Consider the following 15813-nt stretch of genomic DNA (forward strand, 5'->3'; position numbering starts at 1 on the left):
AGCATATCATTAATTCTATTAAATTTTAACAATCTAAAAATTAAACTTATAACCTTCTAAAAGAATGGAATATATTTTTACATAGCTATACTTTTGTATAAAAATAATAAATTTTACACATTATAAATAAATTTATTTATCCATAAAATAATAGATATAAACATGTCAAATATAAAAAGAAAATTATATAATATTTTTAAAATATATAATATATAATATTTTATATAAAAAATTATAAACATAACAAAATTTTAAAAATATATATATATAATATTTTAAATGCTAATATTACTACCTTATAGCGTTTAAGAACCCTTTGATGTTTCAATTTAACTCCAAGATGGAGAACGAATAAACTGAGAAATGTTTATAACAAAATACATAAAAATGGCAGTCATTTTGAATCATAATACAGTGAATCATAATCAATCCAATGGTAACGACAGATCGAGATGATCGAAACACGAAACGCAAAATCGAAGAATTTGTCTTCCGTTCTAATGGTTAACAACTAAACCTTTCGACACCACGAGCTCATTGGCTTAGGTTCTTCGATCACGATATCCTCACTGAGGGAGTTCTGGCGGGGCGATTGTTCGGGTGTTATATGATTGACAGTGACTGCATTTCTGTCCGATTATGTGGAAGTAAACTTCGGTGGTGTCGTTGCAGTCATTGCATAGGATCCAAACCTGCATTTCAATGATCAAATCAACTCGATATTCGAGTGTGGAAGTAAACTTCGGTGGTGTCGTTGCAGTCATTGCATAGGATCCAAACCTGCATTTCAATGATCAAATCAACTCGATATTCGAGAATAGAACACAAAACTAGAGGTTATTTAGACATGAAAAAGAATTGAAATTGCAGACCTTCCTATATCGATAATCCTCGGGCATTGGAGTCGCTTCGATCTGTCAAAGAACAAGATTATTCGATCATGATTCAGCTTTACAGTTCGATGACATTAAACCCGAAGAAATCTTACCTCTTCATCTATCCTCTTCCAGGTTCGGGACATATCTGAGGGGGGAAAATGAATTCAAATCAGCATATCAGGAATGAAACTCAGATTTTTAACCAATGAACAATTAAATCTGAATCGAGCTTTAGACAAAACAAGAACATGTAGTCGCTCACTTGTCGCGCTTTATCATCTCATGGTAACATTCGCAATGCATCGTGTGACCACATTTCATCACAGTTGTATCCTTCAACGAATCGAATAGGTACTGGAGAAACAAAACAACGTGTCATTAGCTGACGAGAATAATTTGAGATGACAAATGGAAAAAAACTGGTAGACATATTACCTCGTAACAGATGGGGCAGTGATGCTGCATTGAGTTCTCCACACAAGTATGATTACCTCGCAAGGCAACGGAATAGCAAGACCCTATGGGATCACAGATTATAAGGCTATTGCACAAATCGAAACCATGCCGGCATTCGATAACATGTTACTCGAACTCGTAAAAGAATGTGTTCAAGTACATACCACACTTCTTGCAGTGAAAAAAATTCTCTCGACCACCAATTCTGTTCCCAAAACCATTCCATTAGGTTCCATCAGTTGCATTCGAATAATAAAAAACAGCATAATATTTCATATGCACAAGACTTGGAAACTAACCTGCAGATCCCACAATCATGACAATGAAACTGCCCTTTCTCAGTCTGCATCACATACAATCAGAAGATAAACATCAAGGAAAAGCAGAGATCTGTTAGACTCGATTACGAGTCTCAGACACAGATACTGTTACATATCCGGACAATCTTCGGATGATTATATTCATGTACTTATGTCTGCATATGTGTCGAACACTTATAAATCATCATCAATGAACTAAACTCTATCAACTACTTCATAATTTCTTCTACATATATATATATATATGAACTTAGACTCGATTGCTAGGGTCAGACGGATATTTTTACATAATCCGACAATCTTCAGAGGATTACATCAATGTACTCATTTCCGGATATGTGTCGAACACTTGTACATCATCATCAAGGAACTAAACTCTATTAATTACTTCATAATTTCTTCTACATATATATATGAACTTACATCATCATCAAAGAAGTTGCAAATTTTGCAGAAGTATTCTCCCATGTTGATGCCGCAATTTGAACAAGCTTGGGCAACCTAGAACAACATAATCCAACATCAAACTTGAGAACTTGAAAGAAAGAAAGAAAGAATAAAAACTGAAACATACATACCGGCTGCTCTGTGTCACAGACCGAGCAAATAACCTTAAAAGAAACAAATTAGAAAGGACAAAGACATATCAGCAACATAAATAATACAAAAAGGAGAGAGAAAAATTAAGTTGAAAAGCTCGGATTTTCAATGGCGTACTTGCTTAACATCTTGTCGAACAAGCTCGTGCCTATCAAAAGGGTTACTCAACAGGTTCTGAAGAACAGATAAGTAAACTGAAAACCAGCTTAAAACAGAAGATTAAAAAAACAGGGGAATCCAAGAGAGAGAGAGAGAGAGAGAGAGAGAGAGAAATACCACAGCTTCGTTATGACAATGGCGACAGGGGAAAACCTCGTTGCAACATGGAGCTCGAATCTCGCATCTCCTTCTATAATGTTGGCATCTAAGAAATCCAGAACAAAAACCTAGAAATCATGGGTGGAAATGAATCCAAAAAGAAAAAAAGCAGAGGAAGAAGATGAAAGAAGAGATACATACCCATATCCCATCTTCCCAAAAGTAAGGCGTTCATTGGGTGAAGAGGCTTCCATCTCCATGAGTGTTGGGTGGGGGAAAAACAAATCCCAGAAAGAGATAAGGGAGATTCCTGATATGGGAAGATGGGGTTAGTTTTGGGGGTTTGTCTTGTCGTAATCTTCCAAAGAAGATGAATGAAGCTCTGGTCCCTCCACCTTCATGAAAAGACCTCTCATTTATATAATATTTTTCTCTTAATTATCGCCAATATTAAACTGAGAATGATTTATTGGGAGGAGGAGATAGGATAAGGGGATGGCGGGATGAATTTAATAGATAAATTTATTATAATTCAGAGTATTTATTTATTTATTTATTATTCTAATTCAGAGTATTTATTATATTGACTTGATGTATTAAGTGTTAATTTAGATGAGACGTGAGCTGAGACTTATTTAAAATATATGATTAGATTTTAAATATGCTTAATATTATATAGATGCTTTAGAGTTGGTGTATTGAAAAAATTACTGATGTTATCTTTTTTTAAGGAAAAATAACAAAATTAATCTCTTTTAACTTTTGCATAAATAATTATTTTGATGTATATTATATTTTAAAGTATTTTTAACTCTTAAAATTTTATTTTGTTGTCAAAATAGGTTTTATTTGATGTAAATTATTAGTTGACTAACAGTAAATATATTTTGTGAACGTGATATTTTCACATATATTTAATTATTAATATGACAAGTACCACATCACTATAGTGATGACATGATATGTGTTATGTTATCAAATTAATTTTTCTAAAATAATGATGTGACATGTAACACATCATTAAAAATAATGTCATGTCATCTAAATTATGACACGATAAATGTCATGTCACTCAAAATAATTATATGGCATGAGTATAATTAAATAAGCACATGTAAAATGTTGTGTCATTAACATGTCTTGACCGTTAATTAACTAACAGTTTTAATCAAGCAAGATTAATTTGACAAAAAATTAAAAAATTGTATATGATCCCATAATAAAAAGGAGTTAATTTTATCACTATGTCTTTTTTAAATAGTTGAACTCATTTTATTCACGTGGTGATAAATGTATATATATTTAAAATTTGATTTACGTATTTTAAATATGATATATAATATATTTTAACCGACAAATGACGAAAGGACTTAATTGATACGACGTCAATAGTTAGAAGATTAAATTATAATACTTTGAAATCCAGAGACCAGTTTCAAATATAGAACATAAATTGGGAACGTATTGTAAATTTACCCTAATTATTTATTAATATCTTATAGGTGTGATGAAGATGTGATGACTTTGAGATAAACTAGATCAGGCGCCGCAATGTCAGCGAATCACGTTTCAGACTGTAAATATTCTTTTTGTAGTCATTTTAACAAACACGTGATGGGCACATGATTCCCAATACTGTTCCCAAACTTCCAACTTGAAGATTGAAAATGTGGGTGTCTGGCTAATTTTTCTGTAGGCTGATTTAATTTAAGATTAATTTAGAACTATTTTTAATTGAAAATATAAATTTGTTTATACTTTTTTTTATAAAATTTATGATTGTAATCGATTTTTATTATTTTTAATATTATATTAACAAATTACATTTTAAAATTTCCGGTGAAGTCTTATCTTAAGAAATGTCAATTTTATAAATTCACTTTATCTTTTTATCATTTGATTGAGATTTATGATGGACTTATAATGACAGGTTAAATTATCATTAAATTATCTTAAGAAAATAATTAGAAAATATGTTAATTTTAATATTATTTAATAAGTTACGGTGAATTAAATAACAAAATTAAAAATTATGTTTTTATATTTACAAATAGATCATTTTTCTTCTAAAATTTATAATAGATTATTTAATTAAAATATTGATATAAATATATTATTAATTATTAAATGTTGAAAGAGAATAATGTATGACATAATATAATAATAATAAGTTTAGTCTTTAAAATTTATATATTTTATCAATTTAATTTTCATTTGATGTAATTTAATAAATGTATCTTTTCATTGTTAATTTTTTTTATCATTTTTGTCCTTGCTTAGATTATTTGTTCTTCTAGATATATTATATTATTTTTGTGTTATAAGAATAGTTTAACAATAATTTATTTAACTATTATTTCGATCCGATAAGATGTTTTTCTTTGACAGTCTCAAAAAAAAAAAAGAATTAATAAAAATTTCAAATATAAAAAAATAAATTTATTAAATTATTTTTAATTAAGATAATTAATAGTATATACAAATTCTAATGAATATAAATATTATTATACCACATTAGACTTTCATTTTAACTTTTACAACAAAATAATTTATTTCTAACAATATTTAAATTAAACAATTCATTTATAAATTTAGAAGAAAATTAATATATTTATTATTAAATCTATATAATAAAGTGACGTTGAATGTAATCTACCCTTCTTTTTAATATAATACCTTAATCTATTTAATTCAGTTTGAAAGTGTCTGTATGAAGAGTTCCTTTCTTGTACACAATTCCAAAGAAGAAAAGGCAAAAGGCTAAGTTATAGAAATGTGTGCATAGTTTTGCAGTGCCAAGTGAATTGGATGTTTGAGAAATTCAGATGCATACAAAAACTAACTTTCACTTCTCTTAATATTCTTTTGTTTTTTGTTCGTCAGATCTGCTTAGCTCAGGGGTTGCACGAGTGAGTGAGACACTAACTTTTCACCGATGCTTTTGATTATTGTATCTATTTTATAATTCATAAATACCATCCCTCCTAATAAAATTTAAATTTATTTTAAAAAATGTAAAATATTTTTTTATTATAAATATAAAATAAATATAAGATAAAATTTATTTAAAAATGATCATTTAATAATAAATATATATAATCTTACATACACGATACTCGAATCTAAAATCTCAAAAGGATAAAATGAGTCAGTAAACTCTTTTTTTATCCCACTCAACCCGAAAATTAAAAACTCCTGCCCAATCCCGACGTTTAGTAATATTCCACTAACCCTAAATTTTAGAGTAAAAACTCAACACAATTCAATTTTTTTTACAAAATAAAAAGATAATATATATAAATACATCATATTAATTATTTTTAAATATATACAAGATAATTATAATAGGTTAGAAATTTTAACACTAATACCCAGCCTGCCCAAAACTTAAATTTCAAAATAAAAGTCATACCTTATAAGATCGGATCGAACACGTAAAGATCAAGTAGTTTGACCATCCCAAAATAATACATTAAAAATGATTTTCTACAACGTCAAAATTCAAATTTATAACATTATTTAAAAGATCTAACACTTCATCACATTAAACCAACCAATAGTTATAGACATTCAACAAACTTGATATACGACTCCCAATAAGAATTAACAACTCTCTTTTTATTCTCAGCCACCTCCTCTTTCATACTGAAAATCTTTACTCCCCGAATGCTCGCGAAGACTAAGAAATAAGTAAAATAGATTCGGATTTCGGACTGAACTCAAAGCTTAACCAAGTTACTTTATTGCAGGATAAATAATTAATCACAGGAACTGGCCATTGGCTTAATATATAGACATTATAGACACTTTTGGTAGATATTTACATAAATTCATTCCTAAATCTGTATCGTTCCAATTTTATCGGAACCTAAATTATGTTCGTTTTCAATGGCTTTTACATGGCTTGAATGGAAGAATGATAACGTAGTTATTACCGGAAGCGTAATCCGATGAACCACGGTACCAGGCCAGTCATTGTCCAGGAGAAACTTTAAACTAGAAAAACTATGCACTAGCTTTAACTTCCCCCTCATTTGACCGAGTGTTCGTTTTCAAAACACCCGTGGTGGGAGTTCTGGACAAATAAAATTTCCTTTGAGATCTGTTTTGCCATACTCTGAAACCCGAGGATCCATCACAATTCTGCATGAACTCCATTCTCGGCACATTAAATCGACACCATAATAACTCAAATGGTCAATGATGCTGTTACCTGTTACTGACCTGCAATAATAACTCTATTTAGTCGTGCTAAGTTCTCGGTTAGCAAAAGAGGAAACGACTGTTATAGATTGAAGAGAAATAGAGAAGAATTTCGAGAAAAATAGGAGAGAATAGGAGAGATTTTAGAGAGAAGGAAGTTCATTCATTCTTTTCTTAACCATTTTTTGTTTACATTGCCAATTATTTACATACACTCATTGAATCTGTTATGCCAGCTGGACGTCTAACCAATTCTGTTATCATAACAGGAATTGGGCTTCTGTTGGGCTTCCTGTGCTCCACCTGTATCTGCTGGACCATCATTCTAAATCTGCTGGGTAATTGTTTTAATTCCCCCCCCTGCTCTTCACGTGCTCTGCCCTCAGGTAATCACCTCTCAACTCAATCTTAATCCCTAACCCTTGATTATTCATTTCCCCCAATTCTCCCACTTCTTCTTCGATACTCATCTCTCGTCTTCCATCTTCTCCTTCTCGTCTTCCCTCTCCAACCATGACAATACCCGCCCCATCAGACGATCCTTGTCCCCAAGGATCAAACGACGGAAACTGCCCTCGCAGCACTGAGTAATCTTCCCAGGTGTCGTGCATCTCGTCCAGGTTAGTCCATCGAACCAGTAATTGTGTAATTGGTTTATTGTTTCGATTAACAATCCTTCTGCCTAATATTTTGCTGGGTTCTACTCGAAACTGACCTTCATCATCAATCGTAGGAGGATCTGTGGAAGTTGTTGCTTCAGGCCCAACATGCTTCTTCAATAAACTGACATGAAAGACTGGGTGCAACCGCGAGGAATCTGGTAAGTCTAGTTTATAGGCTACTTCCCCAATTTTTTCAATAATCTTATAAGGCCCATAAAACCTTGCTGCTAATTTCAAGTTTTTTCCTTAGGGCGATGGAAGTCTGTCGATATGGTTGCAGTTTCAGGTATACAAAATCCCCAATCTGAAATACTCTTTCTGATCTGTTTTTATCAGCTTTCTGCTTCATTCTATTACTGGCCTATTGTAATTGAAATTTCACCAATTGTTTAATGTCTTCCCTGCTTCGCATTAATTCTGCCACTGCATGCACTTGAGTGTCTGTATACCAAACCATTGTAGGAGGCTTATATCCATAGAGAGCCTGAAAAGGTGTTAGTTTTAAGGCAGTATGGTAGGTAGAATTGTACCACCACTCAGCATGTGGCAACCATTTAGCCCATTGCTTTGGTTGGTAAAAACAAAGCCCTCTTAGGTACTGTTCTAAGCACTGGTTCACCCTCTCTGTTTGTCCATCCGTTTCAGGATGGTAAGCAGTGCTAAATAGGGTCTTAGTCCCTAAAAGCTTCATCAGTTCTCTCCAAAAGAGGCTAGCAAAGGTCTTGTCTCTGTCTGAAATGGCCATTTTAGGCTGGCGATGAAGCTTATATATGTGATCCAAATACAATTTAGCCACTTCAGCTGCTGAGTAAGGGTGTGATAGTGCTAAAAAATGACTATATTTAGTAAACTTGTCAACCACCACTAAAATACAATTCTTCCTTAAAGATGTAGGCAAGCCCTCAACAAAATCCATAGTTATAACTTCCCAAGCTTGCTGAGGAATAGGTAATGGTTGTAGCAGTCCTGGTTTAGCAACATGTTCCACCTTAGTTTGTTGACATACTGCACAAAGTTTAACATAATTGACCACCATAGCTTTAAGTCTAGGCCAATAAAAGTAAGATCTAACTCTCTGATAAGTTGCTTGACTTCCAGAATGACCCCCATGAGGTGAGTCATGTAATGTCTGAAGAATCTGTAGTCTAAGAGATCCAACCTCTCCAATATAAACTCTATCCTTATATCTAAGGATTCCCTTTGAATACCTCCACTTAGTATCAACAGTAGAATGAACAACCAATTTGGTGATCCAATCAGTAGCCAATAAATCTTCCTTATAACTAGCCTCCACCTCTTGCACCCAGCTAGGAATAATTAGAGTTGTGCCCATAGCCAAACACTGTCCTTGATCCTCCCATTGTCTAGATAATGCATCTGCCACCACATTTGATTTCTCTTTTCTGTATTGGATAGTATAATCCAAACCCAAAAGCTTGGTCAAGCCTCTCTTTTGAATTGTAGTGGTCAACTTCTGTTCCAAAAGATACTTTAGAGGTTCATGGTCAGTCTTAATGACAAAAGGATTACCCTCTAAGTAATGTCTCCATTTAGATATTGCTAATAGAATAGCTAAATACTCTCTTTCATAAATAGAGAGAGTAGAATTTCTAGGACTAAGGGCCTTACTCAAAAATGCAATAGGTCTGCCATTTTGAGATAAAACAGCACCTATACCTCCTGAGCTTGCATCAGTCTCCAAGTAGAATTTCTGAGTAAAATCTGGAAGAGCTAAAACAGGAGCAGTGGACATGGCCCTTTTAAGATCTTCAAAAGCAGTCAAAGCTGCAGTAGTCCACTTAAAATTATCTGCTTTAAGCATTTGTGTCAGTGGCCTGCTTATAGCACCATAATCTTTAATAAATCTTCTATAATAACCTGTTAATCCCAAAAATCCCCTCAAAGACTTCAAAGATTTAGGAAGAGGCCAATTCTTCTTTGCTTCCACCTTACTAGGGTCAGTAGCAACCCTTGATGCTGAAATAATATGTCCCAAGTATTTCACTTGGGTCTGTCCAAAAAAACATTTAAAGAACTTTGCAAACAATTGATTAGCTTGTAACACCTCCAAAACTTGTTGTAAATGATCAATATGAGATGCCATAGAACTGCTGTAGACTAAAATATCATCAAAAAACACTAACACAAATTTTCTAAGGAATGAAGTAAATAATTCATTCATTAATGCCTGAAAAGTGGCTGGAGCATTAGTAAGGCCAAAAGGCATCACCTTAAATTCATAGTGGCCCTGATGAGTTCTGAATGCATTTTTATAAATATCTGCATCCTTAATTCTGATTTGCCAATACCCGGATCGGAGGTCAATCTTTGAAAAGTAAACAGCACCATATAATTCATCTAATAAGTCCTCCACAACAGGAATAGGGAACTTATCTTTAATAGTCATGTTGTTTAGTTGTCTGTAATCCACACAAAACCTCCAAGATCCATCTTTTTTTTTAATTAAGAGGCGTGGAGAGGCAAATGGACTCCTACTAGGCTGAATAATAGAAGAAGATAACATAGTAGCAATCTGTCTTTCCACCTCAGCCTTCTGGTTAAGTGGAAATCTGTAAGGCCTGAGATTGACAGGAATTGAATCAGGTTTAAGAGGAATTCCATGGTCATGATTTCTTACTGGTGGAAGACCTCGTGGCTCCTCAAAAATAGCCTTGTAATTTTCTAGGAGACTGAATAGCTACAGGAATAGGTTTAGAGGATTCTGTCATAGATAACAATACAACATGTCCCAAAATAACAGAATCTGAAGCTGTCATTTTTAATAAAGAAGCTCCTGAAATTTGCTGCAAACTTTGAGATGGTTGTTGACCATGTATAACAATTTGTCCATCTTGGTGAACAATACTGAGAGTCATTTTGTTGAAGTCCATCAAGATTGGACTGAATAATTTCATCCAATCTACTCCCAAAACCATATCACTCCCCCCCAATTGTAACAGTATGAAATCATGAACAAAAGAGTGTCCTTGCATTTGCCATTCCACTGCATTACACCTTGTTGAACTATAGAGATGTTGACCATTAGCCACTGTAATAGCCAAAGGATAAGGTGTATTCACCTGTAAACCAGCCTCAGCCCACTGTGGTGTTAAAAAACTGTGGGTACTACCACTGTCGATTAAAATATTCAATGGTTTACCTTGGATACTGCCTTGAATTCTTAGTGTATTATGACCAATACATCCAGTGATAGCATTCATAGATATTTCTAAGCTCTCTTCCTCCTGTATAACTGGCTGTTCTGAATCAGTAGGTTGAGTATCCAAAGGTAGAATAGTCTCCTCTTCAAGCATCATATTCAATTGTTTTGTTTTACATTGATGGCCTGGAACAAATTTCTCGTCACACTTAAAGCACATATTATTTTGTCTTATGTACTCTATTAAATTTTGTTTTGGTGGCAAATTAGATGAACTCTTTGGTGGAAATGGTAACTGAGTTGGTTTAGAAACAGGTAGGGAATTTGGGTAGGGTGGGTTTCTAAAAGCTGGCCTCATTCTCTTACTTTCAAATTCAACAGATAATTCATACAGTTTAATTTGCCTGTATGCTTTAGATAATGTTTTAGGGTCTAGAGCCTTGACTCTATGTTTAATATCATCTCTTAGTCCACTAATAAACAGAGAGACAAAGAATTCTTCACCTAGTGTAGGATTTTGCAAAAGCATATGAGGCTGTAGTTCTTCAAATCTGTCCTGATACTCCTCCACAGACCCTTTATGTACCAGCTTTGTAAATTCCTCCACTATATCAGTAAAGGCCTTATCACAGAACCTATGACATAGGTCTGCCTCAAATTCATGCCATGTAACATGATGCTTCTGCATAATGTAACCATCAAACCAAACTTCTGCTTTGCCTGTTAAATACATTGTAGTTAATTCCACTCTCTGCTCAACAGGAACCCCACAAATATAAAAGTATTTCAGGCACTTCTGAACCCACCCTCTCGGATTAACCCCTTCAAAGAAAGGAAGTTCTATTTTAGGTCTATTCCACATAATTCCAGAACTAAATGAACCCCCTGGCCCCTTTTTTCAGTTTCTAGTCCCAAAATAATATGTCTAGAGTCATTGTTTTCACCCATTTGATTCTCAGACCTAGAACTATTCTTAATGGCTAGACAAGCATCAGGTTTAGTCTTTAATATCCCAGGTTCATCCATTTTATAAGTAAACCTAGATTTGTCATTCACCACAGTCACCATAACAGGAGTCTTTTCCCTATTTTGAGAAGTATCAGGAGACTGTACCTACTCACCCACAGACTGCTCTTGGTCTCCAGTTCTGCCTGCCAGTATCCTCAATATATCTTCCACATAGCTGTGATTTGTGGTCATCCTAGCCTCCAGTGCAGTAATCCTTGTTTCCTGAGTCTCCCACCATTTAGGTGGATTAGTCTCATTCTGACCTTGTTTCACCAAGGCATGAAGGTTTTCAATTTGTTTCTGAATCCCAGCTAAATCCGTTTCTGCCATAGATTGATTCTTCTTTGTCATGCCTCAAAAAAAAAATTTACCAGAATTTTAACTCTGATTACCAATTTGTTATAGATTGAAGAGAAATAGAGAAGAATTTCGAGAAAAATAGGAGAGAATAGGAGAGATTTCAGAGAGAAGGAAGTTCATTCATTCTTTTCTTAACCATTTTCTGTTTACATTGCCAATTATTTACATACACTCATTGAATCTGTTATGCCAGCTGGACGTCTAACCAATTCTGTTATCATAACAGGAATTGGGATTCTACTGGGCTTCCTGTGCTCCACCTGTATCTACTGGACCATCATTCTAAATCTGCTGGGTAATTGTTTTAATTCCCCCCATGCTCTTCACGTGCTCTGCCCTCAGGTAATCACCTCTCAACTCAATCTTAATCCCTAACTCTTGATTATTCATTTCCCCCAATTCTCCCACTTCTTCTTCGATACTCATCTCTCGTCTTCCATCTTCTCCTTTTCGTCTTCCCTCTCCAACCATGACAACAACAAATGGCTAAGAGACGCTTCATCTTACATTTTCATAAACCAAAAGATCATAAAATTGACAAAAGGCAAAATTGCTTAAGCCTATGCTACTTGAACTTGAGTGTGATTATCAAATGCGGGTATGGGTCCAATGCGGCTATGTACAATATTTTTTTGAAGTTCATGTTTTTGGAGGCCATATCCAAATATACACATATTCAAAATGTGTTGGGTATCGATATTTCTAGAAAAATAAAGATCCGGAGCAGTATAATCTAAAGTAATAAATGAAGTTCATTGTATTGATAAATTTCCATCACAATCAAAATCAACATACCGAAATAGGCTTACCTACTACAGGTTGGATCTTCACCGGAACCATCACAAGACCTTCTCAACTCTATAAACCATACTTCCCAATCCAAGGTTATACAACCACACCTACAAACAAGGATTTAAATTAATGAACTTATCCATGTCGTTCTTCTTTTAATCAGGCTGCAGTCTTACATGCAACGGATACAAGTCCTTTTCTAGCATAACAGAACACGATTGTGCCCTATATTTATGGATGTTAAATTGTGTAGACTCAAAAAAAAAAGACATTGTTTAAATTTATATTCTATGTAATGCTGCAACTAACGAGGAGTCTCTTTCTTGAACCATTAGGAAAATGCTACATTTCATGATACTGACATTAATTGTTACTGTTAGTTGAGAATCAAAACAACATATGGATATGGGCAACAATCCGGGCTTCCTCGATAGTAAAAGATGTTTCTATACTGAAAGGTGCATAACGTTCAATTTCTCTATAATAATCCAATGATTGAACTGTTAGGCCTAAGTTTACATTTACATTGCCAAGTAATACCAGGAATCATAGAGAATTAATTTCAACAATCATAGATACTTACCTCTCTAGGGAAGTGATGGTACGTCTTTTGAGGGAAATAAGGATAGTATGGTGGTAGATGAGGCACAATATCATGGTCATTTGTCACTCTAATAGTATTCGGCACAAGCTTGGCATAATAAGAAGCAAAGGCAGCATTCCCTATACGAGGTTGTCCGAATGTCATAACTTGAACATTCTTGGCTTTATGATTAACCTGGGGATAAAGATTCATTTTCTCATACTACAACTCTGACAAAGCAACCAGCAAAACTTCCAGAATTTAATACAGGAAAAGTAACTCAAAAAGATTTGGAAACGCCATGGCACATCATAGGAACCATGTTGCAGTATATAAGGTTTCATCTTTACAGCACAATGAAAAAAAGAATAACAATAATAATATATTTCCAGCTGCAGCAAGAAAGGCTCAAAATTACCGTTAGATCAAGTGCACAAAAGGAAGCCATAGCCCCTCCCATTGAATGACCTGTCACCCTGATGTCAAGGTCCCCATAAAACTCTCTTGCTTCTTTAACCGCATGCAGAATTCCATGGCGTATGGTTGTGTTATGGTAAGCAGAATAAAATCCATAGTGCACCTGAAATAGCCAAAATAGACAACATTAATTACAATCACTCCAGCATAAATTCAAAAATTGGGAGGAATTTGATATGCATACCATAGCATCAGGCATGCCGGGGTAATTTAAATCAAGCTGTTTCCAGAACAAGTCTTCAATCCAATTCTGTATGCTGCAAACAGACAAATAAATCAATCAACCAGAAAACAGTAAAACATATTCAAAAAGAAAAGAAAAAAAGACTATCAGCTTCTGCATGATTCAAAATTTGCTTATCATTTATGTTTTGATGCCACGAGTGCTTATTCTTTTGAAAACATTGGTTGAACTGAAAGTACAAAGGCAAATTATGTTAGTACCTGCTTTCCTGCGTTCCTCTAAAGGAAATAACAATGGCGTTAAGATCCTTCGCCACTCCGACAAATGCCTATCAATTGATTGTCAATTACAAACAAAAGTACTCTTAAGTTCAACACCTAAATGGGTCATAATTTCAATAAATACCAAATCACACAAAGAGATTCACCTGTAAACAGTTTTCAATATCCACAACTAGCTCAATAACTTCAAAACCCTGTTCCAATATCAAGGAGCATTAGAGCAATCCATTTGACTGGAAACCTACTTAAACATTGAAGATTAAAGAAAATCCAATAGAAAATCAAACACCTTCGTCAAACCATTACATCGTTCACACGTCCATGTAAAAAGTTCCGTCAAATCCGAGATGTACATCTACAGGAACCACATTTGTCCGAGTTACGAAAAACAATAAAGGATACAAAGCAATATAAGCAAACAGCAACTCTTACAAAAACGTCTTAGGCAACAAAATTGAAGTCATTGACCCATCTACTCTAAGAATAAATGTTACAGGATCATTTACACCAACCCCAAATTTCATCCTCATTTCATTTGCTTCATGTTTCATTCAATTATGGCATATAGTTACATATACAACGAATTCATTAGCTCACTATTTAACCAACTGCAGCACGAAACTAAAATTTCCTTAAAAAATATTTAAACCTTTAAGCTCAAATGCATAATAACAACTTTACCGCGGAAGCATATTCTACTAAAATAGTCGCAAGAGTATGATTGTAGACGGCGAGTTTATGATTGTGTTTGACCTGCAATTCTGCAGAAGACGGAAGCAAAGTCCTTAATAAACTAAAGTTTTAACATCTCAAAAGCAAAAACAAAAAAAATCAATTAAAATAGAATTTCTTGAGCTGATTTCAACATTTATTTGCATAAATCATGAATAATTCACTAAAATTATAACAAGAAAACCTCATTTAAAAAATTAAACGAATTGAATATAAAAAGTACCTCTTCCGCAGGAAGACGCAATTACACATGTAAAGATCACCAAAACTAGCCATGTTTTTTGCTCCATTATCTGAAAATCAAACCAAAATCATATTACGAATGTAATGAACAATGAAAAGGAAAAAGAAAATCAAAGCAAAGCGATGTTATCAGAAACGTACCTTGAAACAGCGGATTTCGGAGCTTCAATTAAGACAGTACCGTAGCTTATTCACGGCGACTGTACCACTCCGATTGCGCTTCAGCGACGTCGTTTTAGAGGGAGTCAACGTCTCTCAAATGATTCAAAAGAGAGAAGACACTTGAAGAAAAAGAAACGAAAATGATATTCTTTTCAATTGTTTTATTTAATTTCAATACCTTAATTACTCATGTTTTGGATCTTTTGATAGTCAAATAAAGATGAGAATTACTGACAAATTCCAGTTTTCATAAAACTAAAAGAATTAAGTCAATTTTTTATTCTTTATTTATTAATTATTAATAATATTTTTCTACTTTTATATCTTATATGTTATTTTATCTTAGTTTATGTTATTTTTTAAATGCAATCACTTCATTTATTCAATTGATCTTTTTTTCTCTATATTTTATAGTAGTATTCTATAGCAGAGGAGCAATATTCTAGAAAAGTAA

At 33.6% G+C, this 15813-nt stretch overlaps 1 protein-coding gene, 1 long non-coding RNA gene and 1 pseudogene across 2 annotated transcripts; 1 reads left to right on the forward strand and 2 right to left on the reverse strand.

The window, feature by feature from the left end:
• Positions 1-501: 501 nt before the first annotated feature.
• On the reverse strand, positions 502-2900 carry LOC120205428 (E3 ubiquitin-protein ligase MIEL1-like). The gene is made up of 12 exons (XM_039205309.1): positions 2714-2900; positions 2531-2618; positions 2372-2428; positions 2233-2265; positions 2078-2155; positions 1634-1677; positions 1499-1539; positions 1314-1396; positions 1140-1232; positions 989-1039; positions 873-914; positions 502-692 (listed from the first exon to the last, which is right to left on the reverse strand). The coding sequence occupies exons 1-12, from the start codon at positions 2770-2772 to the stop codon at positions 567-569; spliced, it is 795 nt and encodes a 264-aa protein (XP_039061240.1). The 5' UTR covers positions 2773-2900; the 3' UTR covers positions 502-566.
• A 495-nt stretch (positions 2901-3395) lies between these two features.
• On the forward strand, positions 3396-15500 carry LOC120205443. The gene is made up of 3 exons (XR_005524029.1): positions 3396-3407; positions 3740-3741; positions 15349-15500. It is a non-coding gene; the product is annotated as an uncharacterized LOC120205443 (long non-coding RNA).
• LOC120205442 lies at positions 6396-15244 on the reverse strand (annotated as a pseudogene).
• Positions 15501-15813: the final 313 nt, after the last annotated feature.

The sequence above is a fragment of the Hibiscus syriacus genome, unplaced genomic scaffold, assembly GCF_006381635.1.
Source record: "Hibiscus syriacus cultivar Baekdansim isolate YM2019G1 unplaced genomic scaffold, ASM638163v2 tig00012476_pilon, whole genome shotgun sequence".
NCBI classification, from domain to species: domain Eukaryota; kingdom Viridiplantae; phylum Streptophyta; class Magnoliopsida; order Malvales; family Malvaceae; genus Hibiscus; species Hibiscus syriacus.